Source organism: Molothrus aeneus, chromosome 4 (assembly GCF_037042795.1).
Source record: "Molothrus aeneus isolate 106 chromosome 4, BPBGC_Maene_1.0, whole genome shotgun sequence".
Lineage (NCBI taxonomy): Eukaryota > Metazoa > Chordata > Aves > Passeriformes > Icteridae > Molothrus > Molothrus aeneus.
In genome coordinates, this window is record NC_089649.1 from 58,458,291 (window position 1) to 58,470,911 (window position 12,621).

The window sequence follows — 12,621 nt, forward strand, 5'->3', positions numbered from 1 at the left end:
TCAGTCAAGAAGTCATCATTAGCATGCTTGTTTTGCACATTATGTATCTAATGCTGTGTATATCATATGTGTATGTATATTTATGCATGTATGTACTTGGCATAAACATGAAGCAAAACTGATGCCCAAAACATTGTCCAGGTAATTGCTACATATGTGATAAACTTGTAATGATTTTATGGTACAGAGAAAAGACCTCAGACAAACCTTCACTGTATTTTAGTAGCAACTGATTAATAGATAGAGAACCTGGCTATATTCCTGTGAGCTCATAAAACACTCAGTTGATTAGAAATGTTGTTACTATACAGATTTATGAGAACACTTACATGCTTGCCTATGCTGTTGATTGCTGTTCCTAATTTCATCTTGCCAACCTAACAGTAGAATTCATATTATTCTCTTTCCTCTGCTTTTATAAAATATGTTGTTTAAAACTGTGGAATATTCTTGCTTATTTTCAGATCTCATCAGAAAACTAGCACAGCAGCAGTTTGGAAATACACAGGGCGATTATCAAAAGGTAAATTGTCTGTGTGTATCTGCATAAAATAATAAAAATTATGACTTTGAAATTCAGGTTTTTTTCTAAACCAGGAGTTAGTATTTTAAAAGTATATTAACAGAATACAAATATGGATGTTTTTTAATAATAAGTATGATGTTTTCCTGAAAAATGTGAGACCAGTTATAAAGAAAATTCCACAAGCCACTGTAAAGAGACTACTCGTAGTTAAAGATGGCTTAAAAATTCCAGCTGTAATGGGATTGTTGCACAAAGATTGATGGCTCTTTGTATTGAAAAATCAGGTTTTATTTCCAAAACCTTAGGGAAAACCATTACTGCTTAGCTCTCATGTAAGCTTCACCTATTGTTTTCAAAAAGCTGAATTTGTATTATAAATATACTATTTATATATTAGCAAGAAGATGGAATGGAATCTGCATCTAAGTTTTGGGCTGTTCTGGAGCAGTGTTCCACTTCTGAATCAGGAGCTGAGTTTCTGCAGTAGAAATTTAACTGTGCCCAGGCAATGGCCAAGTTACTTCATATACGTGACTTGGTGCAGGTGTGCCCTTCAGGAGGGTGGGTGTGGTGTTTGCACACAGACACTGAGCTGTTGCTGTGACCAGGATGGCCTTACTGGTGCTTCTTTGTCTTCCCAGCAGCGAGCCTGTTTCTCCAGTAGCTTGATAAGCTCTGCATGACATCCTGGTGTGTGGGTTTTGTTGTTGTGCTGCATCAAGTGACTCTTTCTGATCCCACCTGCTTGCTTGGTGGGACTCTAGAGAGTGGTGCAGCATAGATTGTTCCTGCATCCCCAGGGAAGAATATAAGGGTAGGGCTTGGAGGGGAGAGTCTCAGGACAAGACCTTTAGACTGTAGGTGGTATCCCTGACCACAAGCAGAGTATTTAGTAACCAGTATGCAAGTCATGAGAAACCTGAGACTAGTCCTGTGTAGGGGATGTGATTAAAGTGTGGCAGTTAAAATACAGGAGTGCTTAAGAAGCAGAACAGATACAGGACATTCATCTGTACAAATTCTGATCTGAATACAGTGCAAAACCTTGAAACAGATTTGGAAAATGAAAATATATCAGAACAAGTAAGAGTGTGCTTCAGAAGACAGAAGCATCAGTGTGAAGCAGCCAGCATGGCTGTAGATGTGCCCCTGGAAGAATTTCCAATGGAGACAGGGAAGTGTGAATGTTGCTGAAGAATGTGAATAAGTAGTTAGAAATGTTTGCCTGTGGTTCTGATCACTCAAATTCAGGAAGAATGGATTCAGACTAGGATGAGTTCAGGAAGTGTCTGTTAGGGTGATCTGGGAAACTTGTGGACCTTCAAGTGAAACTGGAAGAGTTTGCTTAGCTTAGGAAAAGAGTTGATAAGGGATGTGTTTACTCTGTTGAAATATATATGGAGAGGAAGCACGAGGAAGAAGGTTCTGCTTCTTGGGCAAAATATAGGGCTAGCACTGAGGCATGAGGCCTGAAGTGGATGTGTGAGAAGACTTGCTCACCAAGAACTGAGAACAGCCCTTCAGTAGCAGGAACAGGAATTCTGCTTCCCCTGTTTATCCTGTTAAATTTCTGCTGTTGTTCCTTTGTATCATTTTTTTAACCTATTTATAGAATGTATTAGTGACCCAGGAGACCCTTCCCTCTTTTGTGCTGTGTGTCCTAGTGTTCCCAGCTGGACTCCAACCATGAGCACTCCCCATGCCCTGCCAGGGGCAGCAATCTGCCAGGTCAGCCCAGCAGCTGAGCCGTGCCTGCTCAGGGGAGCCAGCTCACTGCTGCTGCCACTGCTTTGCTTCTGCTGGGAGCTGCATGCTTGAGATGTTCAAAATCATACTTGGTACCAGATTAATAAGGGGGGGGAAGCACTAGTCATCCTCCCATTGATACAGGAGAAAATACGGTAATATGTTCAAAATATGATTTTGAATATTTTAAGTAGTACTGTACAGTAGAGGTTTCAAAAGGATGTGTGTGATGCTGATTAAAAAATTGCTAAAACTTGAACATTTCTGATTCTCACACATCAGACTTTGGGCTGAGGGGTCTTGCCATCTCTAGCTTGTCCGCTTTTCTTCCAGTTAAGAGAAAGGGGAAAGCACTGTCAGCTGTGAATTTGGCAGGCAGAGATAAAGGGGAAAATAAAATATAAATTGTATTTTATTATATTTATAATATAATGAAGGGGGAAATAATATAAATTATGTTTTATTATATTATAATTGTGGAGATAAGGGAAATTCAGTTTTTCTGAAATTCTGTCATTGAATATTTAGTTTTCAGTGTTTTTCTGGTTCTACAGATTAGAAAATAGGTAAGCACTGTTAAATAGTTCAGTCATTCTTGAATGTCTTTTCTTTTTTTCTTTTGAATAATTTAAATTGAACCTCTACATGGTTAATTGAAAGTGAATAGAATGAATTTTGTGTGTAATGTGTTAAGATCCCAAACTGCTACTGGAGCTACTAAAATAAAATAAGCACTGAGAAGAAAAAGTTAGTCAAGAATATCATATCAGTTATGACAGGTGGAATTCATGAAGAAATCACCAAACCACAAAATAATGCCATCTCTGGCCATCTGTGAGGTATATTGGGAATTATATGAAATAGATGCTCAGTGTGGAAGTAACAGCTCTGTCATTGTTTGAAGATGAAAGAATTTGTTGGACAACTCCTAGATTCCTTTCATTCACCAAGGAAACCAGAAAAGAGCTGCCATGTATTTTATTGTAAATATTTTTCCATAATTATTTAATAGTGCTTCTGTGAATTATTTTACTTTAGTGGCTTGTTTGTTATTGTTTCTCTGTTGTTAACTGTTATGATCTAGTCATGGTTATTTATTCATTATTCATGGGATTTGTTTTTTGCGCATGCTGCCTGTGTGTTATACACATTCTCCATTTGTTTTGACTTCCACAGCCAGAAAATATTGTCCTTACTCTTCAGGTAATGTCTTATGGTAGATGTACAGTTGTGAAAAGAAACTAACCTTGTCTGCACTGCTGTTAAAACATCCACAGTCATTTTTAATGTTACTTTAAATACTGTTTTTCCATCTAACCTATCTTAAAATAACATGCTGTCATTTAATTTTTGAAGCGTTCAGCTACATAGAAAAGAAAACAGTGATTCTTTAGCAAAATCCAGCCAAATTCTTTTTTCAAACATGCAGTTCATAGTCTTCAGAAGGAAGCACAGGTTTTAACAAGCAGTTAATAATAATAATTAAAAGAGTAGTTTTCATCCTAGAATTGTTAATTAGGGCAGAAATTTGCAACTCTGCTTATGGTGGTAATTGCTGTATTTGGCTCAGTTGGTAATTAGGGATTGTGAGGAAGGGCATCAGCAAAGCTGGAACTAGAGCATGATTGATACCTTGTGAGAAAATGTAACTTATTTTACAGGACAGTTATGTAGCCTCAGTTTCATCCTTTTGCTGCCAAGTTGCCCTTGTGCTGGTGGATCTGTAAAACAGCAAAGGACTCAAAGTACTAGTGTGAGAATTAGTTCTCCTTAGACTGGGAAAGGAAAGGAGAAGACACATTTCCCAGGGGAGAAGGACTCCTGAGGCATGCCCACACTGTGCTATCTCTGTGCACATTCACCTCCCTGGCCTGGTTTCAGCTGGGTTGTGTTTTGAGCAGAGGGAAGCAGCATGGCCAGCTCACAGTGTGTCCCCTGGGAGCCACATTGCCTCGTGCAGGGCCCTGCCAGGGCTGCCTGGCCCAGCTTCTTGGTCCTGGGGCTCTTGCAGTGTGAAAGCAAGTCAGGGTATTGCATTGCATCGTTCCCTTTCACTCCTGGCAGCTTTGGAAAGCATCCTTTTAGCTGCTGCTGCCTTGCTGTTTGGCAGCAGAATAAATGTCTTTACCTGAGAGATCTTAAAATCTGTCTGCTTCTTCATGTTTTCCAGTCCCTAAGCAGGATTAAATCCAGACCTTTGGAGTAACCCCTGCCATTGTAATCAATCATCCAGTGAAATACTTCCCTCTGGGGTTTAGATGACTTTTTCTACTCTAATTGAATGAAATGGAGAAAAAGTGAAGCCTCCTTTTCCCCGATGAGGTGTTGCTCTAGTTAGCCTTGCTGACATTTGTGGAGCCTTTTTGGAAACAGATGTGATAAACAGTACATTCGTGGTCTGGGAATTCAGATGTGTTCATTTTTAACCTGTTTCCATTGCACTGATTGACATTTATTTTTTGTGAGCCTACTTCTCTCTTAGCACTCACTCTCGTAGTTTGCCTAGCTAATACTCTAGGAAAATAATTATTAGCTATCAGTATCTACAACATTATGTATCTTTTTGTTAGAAAAGTTGTCAATAATTGACAAAATACACCAATTCCATAACCTCAGTAACTCAGTAGATGGTTTAGTCTGTAGTTTGATTTTGAATTCTTTGCTCTATGTTGATTGCAGTTACTGTGTGATACCTACTTGCTGTTACCACTATTTTTGTCTGAATTACAGGCCATCTACTATGAAATCGGTTTTATAGTCTCCGCAGCCTTGGGATTGCTATTTATTTTGTTACTGCCTCTTGTGGGACTTTGCTTCTGTATGTGTCGTTGCTGTGACAACTGTGGTGGGGAAATGCATCAGAGACAGAAGAAAAATGCTGACTGTCAGAGGAGCTGTTTTGCAACATTTCTTTTTGTTGCTTCTTTAATAATAAGGCAAGTGTGATAAAGAGAACAATATGAACCTTGGTTTAGCACTTATTTTGCAGTGTCATATGACAAATCATATTACTGTGTTAGCCTACAGGTGCAGAAATTATTGCTTATTAAAGAAAATGTAACTGCATTATGAAAAATGCTGCCACTGTTGCTATTGTTGGTACTTAATTGAGCAGAATATAGGTGTGAAACAAACAAAAAATTATGTATGTATTGGACAAATGACACTTTTGCCAGTCTCAAAACAGTAGTTGCAGAATGTTGCATTACACTTCTGAGCACGAGAGACTGTACCCTGTGTTCAGCCCCCATCCCATAGAGAACCTGAGATATCACATACTGCTTTGTTCTTGGGAGTGCTGGGGTGGTGAAAAAAGCAAGTAAGTGATTTCCTCCAGTAGTTGCTGTACTCCAGATATTTATACTAGTTCAAAACAATGGGTTTTCTTCTGGGTCCTGTGTTGTTTAAACCATGCATGCACTCCTTGTAAATCCTGGAGTTTGGAGACATTTTTGCACTGTTGGTGTTAGGACTGTACTCCTGTGCTGGGTATGTAATGGGTGATGAGGAAGTACAATCAAGATTTCTTCCTACTTTCAAAATACATTGTTTGTCTTCAGGCTTTCTGTTTTCCTTTAACTTCTTCATGTTTTCACCTGCCTACTATCCTTATTTTGTGATTATATTAAAGAAGAAAAAAAGTGTTTTGATCTATACAGTGTGACTGTTCAGTCATATGGGATGTACTTTGTCACTTTGCTGTAATCTAAATTGTTCTTTTTTTTCTATTACCATGTGTCATGACAAATGGTGACCTTGCTTACGCTCAAACAGGGGACAGGCTGATATCAGATATGGGAAAATGCTCTTTTCTCCCAAACATCACTAACAAACGTGACCCTCAGGAATTTGAAAACTCGTAAACTGAATGGTGTAGGGTGATATGTGCATCCCTGCCATGATGACAGGACAAAAGTCCTTTATGGTTCAAGTGTGCCTTGAAGACAGTAAGTTATTAAATTACCATTCAACATGTTGAAACTGGAGGTAGGTCACAGAGCTTGCCAGCTGTCTTTCCACCACATTGCAGGATGCTGTGTTGCAGCATGCTACTTTCTGGCTGTAATGACTGGGGAATGTTGCCTGTTAGTAGAAAACTTAAGATTGTCCCCCTTGTTGGTCTGTTTAACCTGTGCCTTTGCTGCCAGCTGTCCTTGTGGGATTAAGCACAGCCAGCACAGGCAAGTGATTCTTCCCAGGTCATGACTGGCAGATCAGTGATCCCTAGTAATATGCTTTCCAGAACTAAGGAAATTGCCTCTTTAGTGTCTCCTTTCCCTCCCCTTTTTTTATGAGACATCATGATGTATCAGATGCTTACCCTAAGTGGGGGGTGTTGCCTGAAATCACTCTGAAGGTTGAGTAGAGATGATCCCATATGAGGACTCCCTGGTTAAGTCTCTAATGCTGTGAGTGATGTGCAAGGCAAGATAGAACTTTATAAGGCTAATATTACTGATCCCAGACTGACTGAGGGCTCAAGTCTCCAGTGTGCTCTGTACAAAGAGAGGTTCTCCTGCCCTTCCTGGATCTTCTTCAACAAGTGACAAGGAGATGCTGTGCCTCTATCCCTTTAAGCCCATGTCAGGTTGCTTACTGCTGTGCTGTAGCATAAAAGGACACTCATACTGGTAGCCATGGCCCCAACAAAAAATACTGGAGGAATTTACTTAAAACTGAGGTTTACTTAAAACTGTTTCTAGGTGTCTTGTACTGTACTCAGAAAGTATCCTTGTGGTGATTTTTTTGTGGAAACTTTATTACCTGCTTTTCCCTGAAGTTTCTATGCAGTTTCAGCCTAGGTGGAAGGTTTACCTGTAATTCTTCCCAAAATCAGGCTTTTCAAGGACTGTGCCACAGCTGAATATGTAATAATAATAATAACCAGATAATAATGTAATAATAACAATAACCAGAAGAATTTAGTCCTGTGTGAGTAAAATGCTTATGGATACTTGCAGACAGAGGCAAAAGAATGCAAACTTGAATGATCTCTATCAATACAGGGTTACATTGAGACATGCAATGAAATTACTAAGGAAGCCCTGTCATTGTTTTGGTATAATTTAAGTTCATGAAGCACGAGAGGCCTTCTTTGGGAGTAGAGCTCCCAAACCCCTGCCAGGAGACTGGAATGCTACAGACTCCTTTACCCTGAGCTGTGCTGCTTCAGAAGATGCAAGGCAAGGCAAGATTGGCATCCCACAGAGTACCCTGAACCCACACCTCTGCCAGTGGAGCTTTGCTTTGAAGGCACTCCTGTGGAACCTACACATAGACAGCTGCTGGAAGGCCTGGGAAGGTTTCTAGGGGGTGGATTTCTTCAGGATTACCATCTAAGTGTGTGTTCTCTATCTTCTCCCTGTCTCTTACAGTGCTAGATATTCTGGGATTCTCTCATTGAGCCATTTTTTTCCTTTTTTTTTTTTTTTTTCCCTGTCCTAGATATGGAAAAATGGCTTCAAATTGGTTTCTTTCATTGGCTGGGAAAGACAGGTTAAATGCACAGTGAAGAGTATTGGTAGGGGAAAGACTCTGATAGTGGAGCTTGCAATGAACTGTGTATCTAGGCAACAGCTCTAGAAAACTCTAGTAACGTGGGGATGGGTTTTCATGTGTGTCAGGATGCAAGTTCACACTGACATACACGTGCTGTTAATGCAGGATTTTAGAATGTCTCAGCCAGTAGATTTTACTAATGAGGAACATTTCTTCTCACTTTTCCACTGATGTAGTGCTCTGTAATTGGAATGAGATTTTAGACTCTGCTTATTGGAGTGGTGTGTACAGGAAGTGTAAGTTTGGGGGTTTTTCTTTCAATTTAAAAATAGGATTCAACTAGATCTGCTTTCTGCAGGTGGTGCTTAAGTGAGAACTACGCTTTCCTCAAGGAGGGGTATAAGAAAGAAGTTGGAAAATCTGTGATTATATATGCAGTTGTTTATCTTAATAGGCCTTTAGGGTGTCATTTTCAGTACATACACTTTCTGTTTGAAATATTTCTTTATAGATTGAGTCAAAAATACATGCAGTGTTTTGGTAGTTCACTGCTTTTATACATGAGAGTATCCCTACCAAGACACATGCAGTGTCTTGGTAGTTCACTGCTTTTATACATGAGAGTATCCCTACAAAGTAGGATTCTATTGCTAAAGAGCAGAGGATGTAGGAATAATCTGTCAAATACATAGCTAAGTAGATTTGATATTCCAGACTTAAGTAAACAATTATATTATTTTCTTCAAATGTTAACTGAAAGTTTAGGGACAGAGACCTGCTATTATATCTTACTCACTAGTCATCTGCAAGCTTAGGCAAGCATGTTTTCTCTGGGAAAGAAATAGAATTTCATTAATTCTTGTACATTATAAAGGCAAGGGAGGAACATTTGATTTTTAAGAAAGCATATATTGCAATACCAAATTTGCTAGTGATAGAAAATGTTTTGGTTATTGCATAGGAAAACACATAGTCAGTTTTCTGTGCCTCCAAGAGAGGCAACAAGAGAGCTTGTGTTATAACCTCTTTTTTTTTTGAAGTAATGGATGTTCAGGAAAGTCAAGTCTGGAGGAAGGAAAAGGTATTTGGCATCTTGGCAAGTACCTCATCAGGCTTCACATTTGTCCTCTTGGCTTTGTAGGATTGGTAATACACATTGTTCAGAACCTGGAAATCAATAGTATGTGAAAGAATTGGTGGAAAAGTTGATACAGAAATCTCTATTCCATAATTTTTAAAAATTATTTATCTGGTAGCGAGGAAGGGGCTATTCTTCTAATATGTAAATGAGCTCAAGGTTTCTATTAACCCCTGCACCTGGTTTAGTAACATTTATATGCATCTGTGAAACCTGGCAAGAAACTTGAGTGTGGAATATTGGACTCCTGAAGAATTGTTAAAAGAATTTTCTTAACCTGTCACAGAAGTGGCATGTCCTTTTTATTCCTGCTTTATGACTTTCTCCTCATAGCTGCTTATTGAATGTTGACTGAAGGCTCAGTTACATAATAAATAGATTTTTCCTCTCATGTTGTGTGTTTGTTTAGTTACAGTCAGAGTATAGTCAGAGTACCTTGGCTGCTTGAAGTATCTCCATTATCTTGTTTCTTCCCACTCTTTCTATTTAGGAAGCTGAAGAGAAAGATGTTGTGCTGAGATCTTACAAAGTACTGTTTTGTTAACTCCAATTGACCTTTCTGATCTCTGAGCATAGAATCCAAAGGATAAAAATGCTGTCTGTCTAAAGAATGAGGATGTGGTCATAAACTCTGAGCCTCAGAGCAATATACATGTTTGCTTTTCCTGATAGCTTGAGATTGTTTGTCTTCTCATTAACAAAGAAAAGCAAAAAACATTTTGATAGCAATTGCCATCACAGTAGAGTGAAAAGAAATAGTATATTGCCTGTATTCAAAATTAAACAGTTTACTGTGCTTGTCATAGAATTATAGAATGGTTTCAAGTGAAAGTTACTCAGTTCTTTGGTATTTAGGCATTCTGAGTTCTCAGTCCTTGAGAATGGCGATCATAGTGTCTGCTTGAGTGTTGGTTCATAGTGGCAATGAAACTATGCCATTTGCTGTAGGTTAAGGAGGAGGATAGATGTCTGTGTCCCTTTGTTCCTTAGTGACTTCTGGAAGGTTAATTAACAGCCAGGTTTGAAGACATAACTGTGAAATTTTGAGTAGAGAAGCAACCACTTTATGTCAGCCTCTGTCATCCTGTAATGAATATTTTTGGATATTGAAAGAAATGTTTACATAGGAATCCTAATAGATCTGACCTGTAGCATATAGTCCTTCCCTTTCTCCCTGTGAGCTGCTTTGAAATTGAAATTAGAATTTTCCTTCAGAAAGTATTTTTCAGAGCAAGAGCAATGGAGTTGAAGACATGGAAAACCTTATTGGCCTGACTGACTTGAAGCCTCCCTAAGCCCACAGTGCCTTCTAGTTAATATTTTTTGAGCTGAATCATTGACCACAGAGCTGTTCCAATTAAGTAGATATCCCAATCAAACACTTTCTTTATGTGCAGTTCTATTAAGCGAATAAAATACTTGGTTAGTTGAAAACAGTGGAAGTTCTTGCACATATGACCAGTTTTATGAGAAGAACAAGCCTTTACATTGTTTGGAAAAGCTAAAGTAGGAAAAGCAAAATAAAGATGAAGGTTTGGTATTGATTCACTGAAGAAGGAGATGAGCATCTTTAATCAGGGTGTTTGCTCCTGTCTTGCCAGGATACACAGGTCATGTTATTTTAGGTATCTGTTAGCTCTCCATCATTTCATTTATGTGGCTGTATTATGGCTGCCTTTGAATGCATATTCTTTGGAGCAAGAGTTAGACTTAGCATGTATCTTTTTCCCTGTAGAGAGCCTGGATTAGTTTCTGTAAGTCTGATTTGAAAATACTAGTGTCTAAGTCTTCTGGACACCCCAGCTTAGGATGTTTGACAGTTGAGCAGGAGTACAGTACCATTTGTGTTAGGAATTCCCTTCCCATGTGTTGGGGTGTCCATAATGGCCTTTCAGGGTACTGCCTCTCTGTTGAATTGCAGTATAAAGTAAGAGACTTACCGAATGTGCCAACCAGGAATTGCCTGTAGCACACCTGACTGCAGCCTCAAGGCAGTGCCTGCCCTTTGGGGATATATCCTGCCTGTGGTGAGTGCATCTCAGCCTTCTGCTGGTTCAATCTCAGAGTTAGTGCTTAGCCCATCAGATGGGTTTGTAGGCAGCCTGGTTTTGGGGCTATTACCACTCTGGTGGTTACTCTTGACTTTTCTGGTACTTGTCTGCAAGGCTAGCTGTGAATATGAGATGTCTAAAAGTCATCCTTCTCTTTAAGTCTGTTTTACACCTAAGCTAAACAAAAAACTAAGGTTCATGTATGATAAGAGATCCTTAAAGTCTCTCATGGGACCTTTAATTGCCTTTTAACTTACTGTTTGTGCAGATGTGCCATGCCATAATGAGAACTTTACAATTAAGAGTGATCAAATAGAAAATAGTCATCAGCAGTGCTCACAAGAAGTCTAGCTCACTTTCCACCTTTTGTTTCAGTATCAGGAAATGCGTATTATTTTAGCATTAATATGGACTATTTGTGTGCTTTTGAATGATCCATGCAATTATGTAAATACATTGTGTTATTATGAATAAACCTTGCTGAAGTTATCAAATGAAAAATACTGCTTTTCACAGTTAACTGGCAAACATTTGTTTATAGCTGTGTCAAGGTTCATGCTACTTGTAAAAGACCCTAATGTTTCTAAGTCTCATACAACTTACTTAGGCTATATACACATTTTCTGACAGTACCCATGCAAATGCAGTAGTAGTTGTACATTAATAACTTCAGAAGAGTTTGGGGTAACATTGCTTTTCCTTTCTTTTTTTTGAATTAGTATTATGATATTGGCCCTTTTGGCTCAGTCTTACAGTCTGCTTCCTGGTGTATGTGAGCACCTGTAGTAATTTATGGAGATCTTTCTTTCTTTTGATAATATTGACTTTTTTTTGGCTATAATTTTTTGATTCTGTCTTATGTTAGAATATGCACTTACACTAACAAAATATCTGTTATCTATATTTTTTGTAGTGTTGGAGTGCTCTGTGCATATGCTGCCAACCAGCATTTAACTAACCAAGTCCGAGGAGCAAAGAAACTGGTTAACAGTAATTTTAAAGATCTGAAAATTTTCCTTAACGACACTCCAGCGGTAAAGAACTTTTTCTTTATGGGGAATGATGGTGGGAGGGAAGAGGTATAAATAAGAAATACTGCAGAAAATAATTCATTCTTTCTTTCTGTATACCTGCAGTATTTTCTATATTTTTTTGTATATCCATCTCACTAAGTAGAATAAATGGTGCAAGGTAAGATGTTTTCACATAGCAGTAAGGGCTTAGGAGTTACCCTGATGGATCAGCATTGCTTGAACAACTTCTGAGCTGCACTTTGGGAGTTAGTTGCTGTGATGCTTGTAGGCCCTTTTCCTCCTACTGAACTCGTGTAGATCACATGCAGAAGATAAATAATTTGGAAAAAAAAGATTTTAAAAGGAAAGCATTAAAAAAAAAAGTATGACATGAAACTTGGATTCCTTGTTGCTCTTTCTTGTTTCCTTGTATTTTGGGCATAGTTCTATGGGCTTTAGGACAGAGCCACAATAACTTCTTTTCCAGGAATATTTTGGACTGTTTTTTCTGTAAACTAAAGTCACACTTTACCATACTTAAGAGGAAAGATTATTTTCTTTCAAATTTTCCTTAGAGTTCCATAAGCAGTCCTCTGCATATCTTGTTTTGTGTTGGAAAAAAAAGAAAAAGCTAGTTAGGAAGACTTG

General features: G+C 38.5%; 1 protein-coding gene across 8 annotated transcripts in view; it reads left to right on the forward strand.

Moving 5' to 3' along the window:
- Nucleotides 1-12,621, forward strand: part of PROM1 (prominin 1) — a 63,012-nt gene that overhangs the window by 22,862 nt on the left and 27,529 nt on the right. For 5 of the 8 annotated variants that reach the window (XR_010783522.1, XR_010783523.1, XM_066548601.1 and 2 more), the window contains exons 3-6: nt 465-523; nt 3,449-3,475; nt 5,003-5,208; nt 11,874-11,994. Coding sequence is in view for 4 of the 8 variants with exons in the window: in XM_066548601.1 (XP_066404698.1) it covers nt 465-523; nt 3,449-3,475; nt 5,003-5,208; nt 11,874-11,994 (413 nt within the window). In the remaining 4 variants the exon portion in view is untranslated. The remainder of the gene's footprint in view (nt 1-464; nt 524-3,448; nt 3,476-5,002; nt 5,209-11,873; nt 11,995-12,621) is intronic. The other 3 variants (XR_010783524.1, XR_010783525.1, XM_066548600.1) reach the window with 1 other exon arrangement.